The sequence below is a fragment of the Penicillium manginii genome, assembly GCF_028828005.1.
Source record: "Penicillium manginii strain IBT 31320 chromosome Unknown utg000008l:1.0-3226943.0:1.0-3228205.0, whole genome shotgun sequence".
Classification (NCBI taxonomy): Eukaryota; Fungi; Ascomycota; class Eurotiomycetes; order Eurotiales; family Aspergillaceae; genus Penicillium; species Penicillium manginii.
The window spans coordinates 2,875,321-2,877,038 of record NW_026643109.1 but is presented as its reverse complement, the minus strand read 5'-3'; the positions used below and the strand labels follow the sequence as shown (position 1 = coordinate 2,877,038).

General features: G+C 46.0%; 1 protein-coding gene across 1 annotated transcript; it reads left to right on the top strand.

Moving 5' to 3' along the window:
- Positions 1 to 1,447, top strand: N7533_011670 (uncharacterized protein; the record flags this gene model as incomplete). The annotated part of the gene is made up of 4 exons (XM_057108320.1): positions 1 to 153; positions 285 to 539; positions 591 to 1,079; positions 1,148 to 1,447. The coding sequence occupies 4 exons, from the start codon at positions 1 to 3 to the stop codon at positions 1,445 to 1,447; spliced, it is 1,197 nt and encodes a 398-aa protein (XP_056955698.1).
- Positions 1,448 to 1,718: the final 271 nt, after the last annotated feature.

Here is a 1,718-nt window from a genome sequence, read left to right as displayed (position 1 = left end):
ATGAGTTCCCAAACCTCGTGGTACCCTATTATCCCTGGTGGGAAGATGAAGCTACTACAGTTCTCTGGGCATTCAAAGACCTCGAAATCCGTCGAGTTATTCGCTACGGGCTATTTCGTGATGAAAATTTACCACGAAGTTCCCTCTTATGCCGTAATATCAATGCAATTGATGCTATTTTTATGGCGCTGACTGGACCGCGTGAATATCAGCTGCTTGACTGTCTCTCCTATATACAATGAGTGGAGGAAATCTTGCGTCGATCTGGACCTCTATCATTTCAGCCGGTCCCTTGGTCTTGGATACCTCAAGCTCTAGTGGATGCGCTCGACCTGCAGTCTATCGCTCAGGCTATTGAGGCCGAGAGCTATTTCCAGCTCAGTAGGGTCACTTTTGAAGACATTGTGCGAGCCTCGCTGGGATACACGGCGACTTCTGTCGAGTGGTTCCTTATGCAACACACAGCCTTGTATATGCACCTATTAGATTTTCTTCGGATGTTTCCTAGTGGTATTTCTACCTACTTGGAAGTAGAAAAGGTGCAGTTTGCTAGGACTGATAACAAAATCTATTTACTAATATGGCCTCAGCATCTACGGAGAAAGAGCCCCTTCGCCTACCGAGCGATAGCACAATATTTATACGCATTACAAGCCAATTTTACTCCAGATCTGTCTGAGAAACCTATGCGTAGTTTTGAATTTGTTGCCAGCCCGATCCAGTACTTCTTTCAAGACCGACCGGAGAGTCTTCCCGACATGCTCAAGATCTGCAATCTTTTAGCTGTTAGGTTCCGCCGCCAGTACATCAATATCTCAAAGGTGCCTTGGGACAGAAAGCTCGATGTTTCGTATGCCTTCTTTGAAGATTGTCTTGGATCATCTTCGCCACCTGACTTGGCTCGCACCCTCACTGCTCTCGACAAGAGTAACTTCGCCCATCTGACCCGATCAAGTATCACTGCACATGATGGGATTACAAAGGGTCTCTTGGCCAAATGGGAAGATCTAGCCTTGTCAGTATGGGAATGCTGTTCCGCAATCCCAGATTTGACCCTTTACCTTCGAGACTGCGCACAGGTAAGTCGCTTCTTAGCAACAGTGCGAGAGCTTAGCACTATATCTGACAGGGGAATACAACCCTGCAGAACCTCTTACAGCGACGAAATTACCACTCTTCAACGGCAATACTGCATGGTCTCCACAAACATAATATATCGACTACACAGCTCCGCGATCTCAAGAGTACAGCTGGCGAAATGGTCGTTCTAGTCCCTCTTGTTCCACCAGACATGATGTTTCTCTACGATGCGACACAAAACTATGCCGTATACCTTCAATACTACGGATATTACCCGGGAATCCCATTCTTACTCCCGTATCTTCGCGAAGTACAGCAAAAAGGAGAACTGGCTCTTCAACCTGTCTTGAACTTTCTGCGGGCATAAAAGATCGGGTCTACCTGGTCCAAGTATTTAGGGATTATCTCCACTCAATTTGTCTCGGCCAAATTACCTATGTCTTCTCCTCACATTCTCCATTCTCTTACCAGCTTCAAAAAGCTCCTAGTCTTTCGGTCGTTATTGTTTCCTATGTCTGTGCGCTACCTCCGATCCCATTTCCTCGATTTGCATCTAGTGCTAGTAGATTGGCGATCTAGAAAACTCGACTAGAGCGATATGATAGATTAGTTCATTTCATCGTATGATTTCAGAGCTA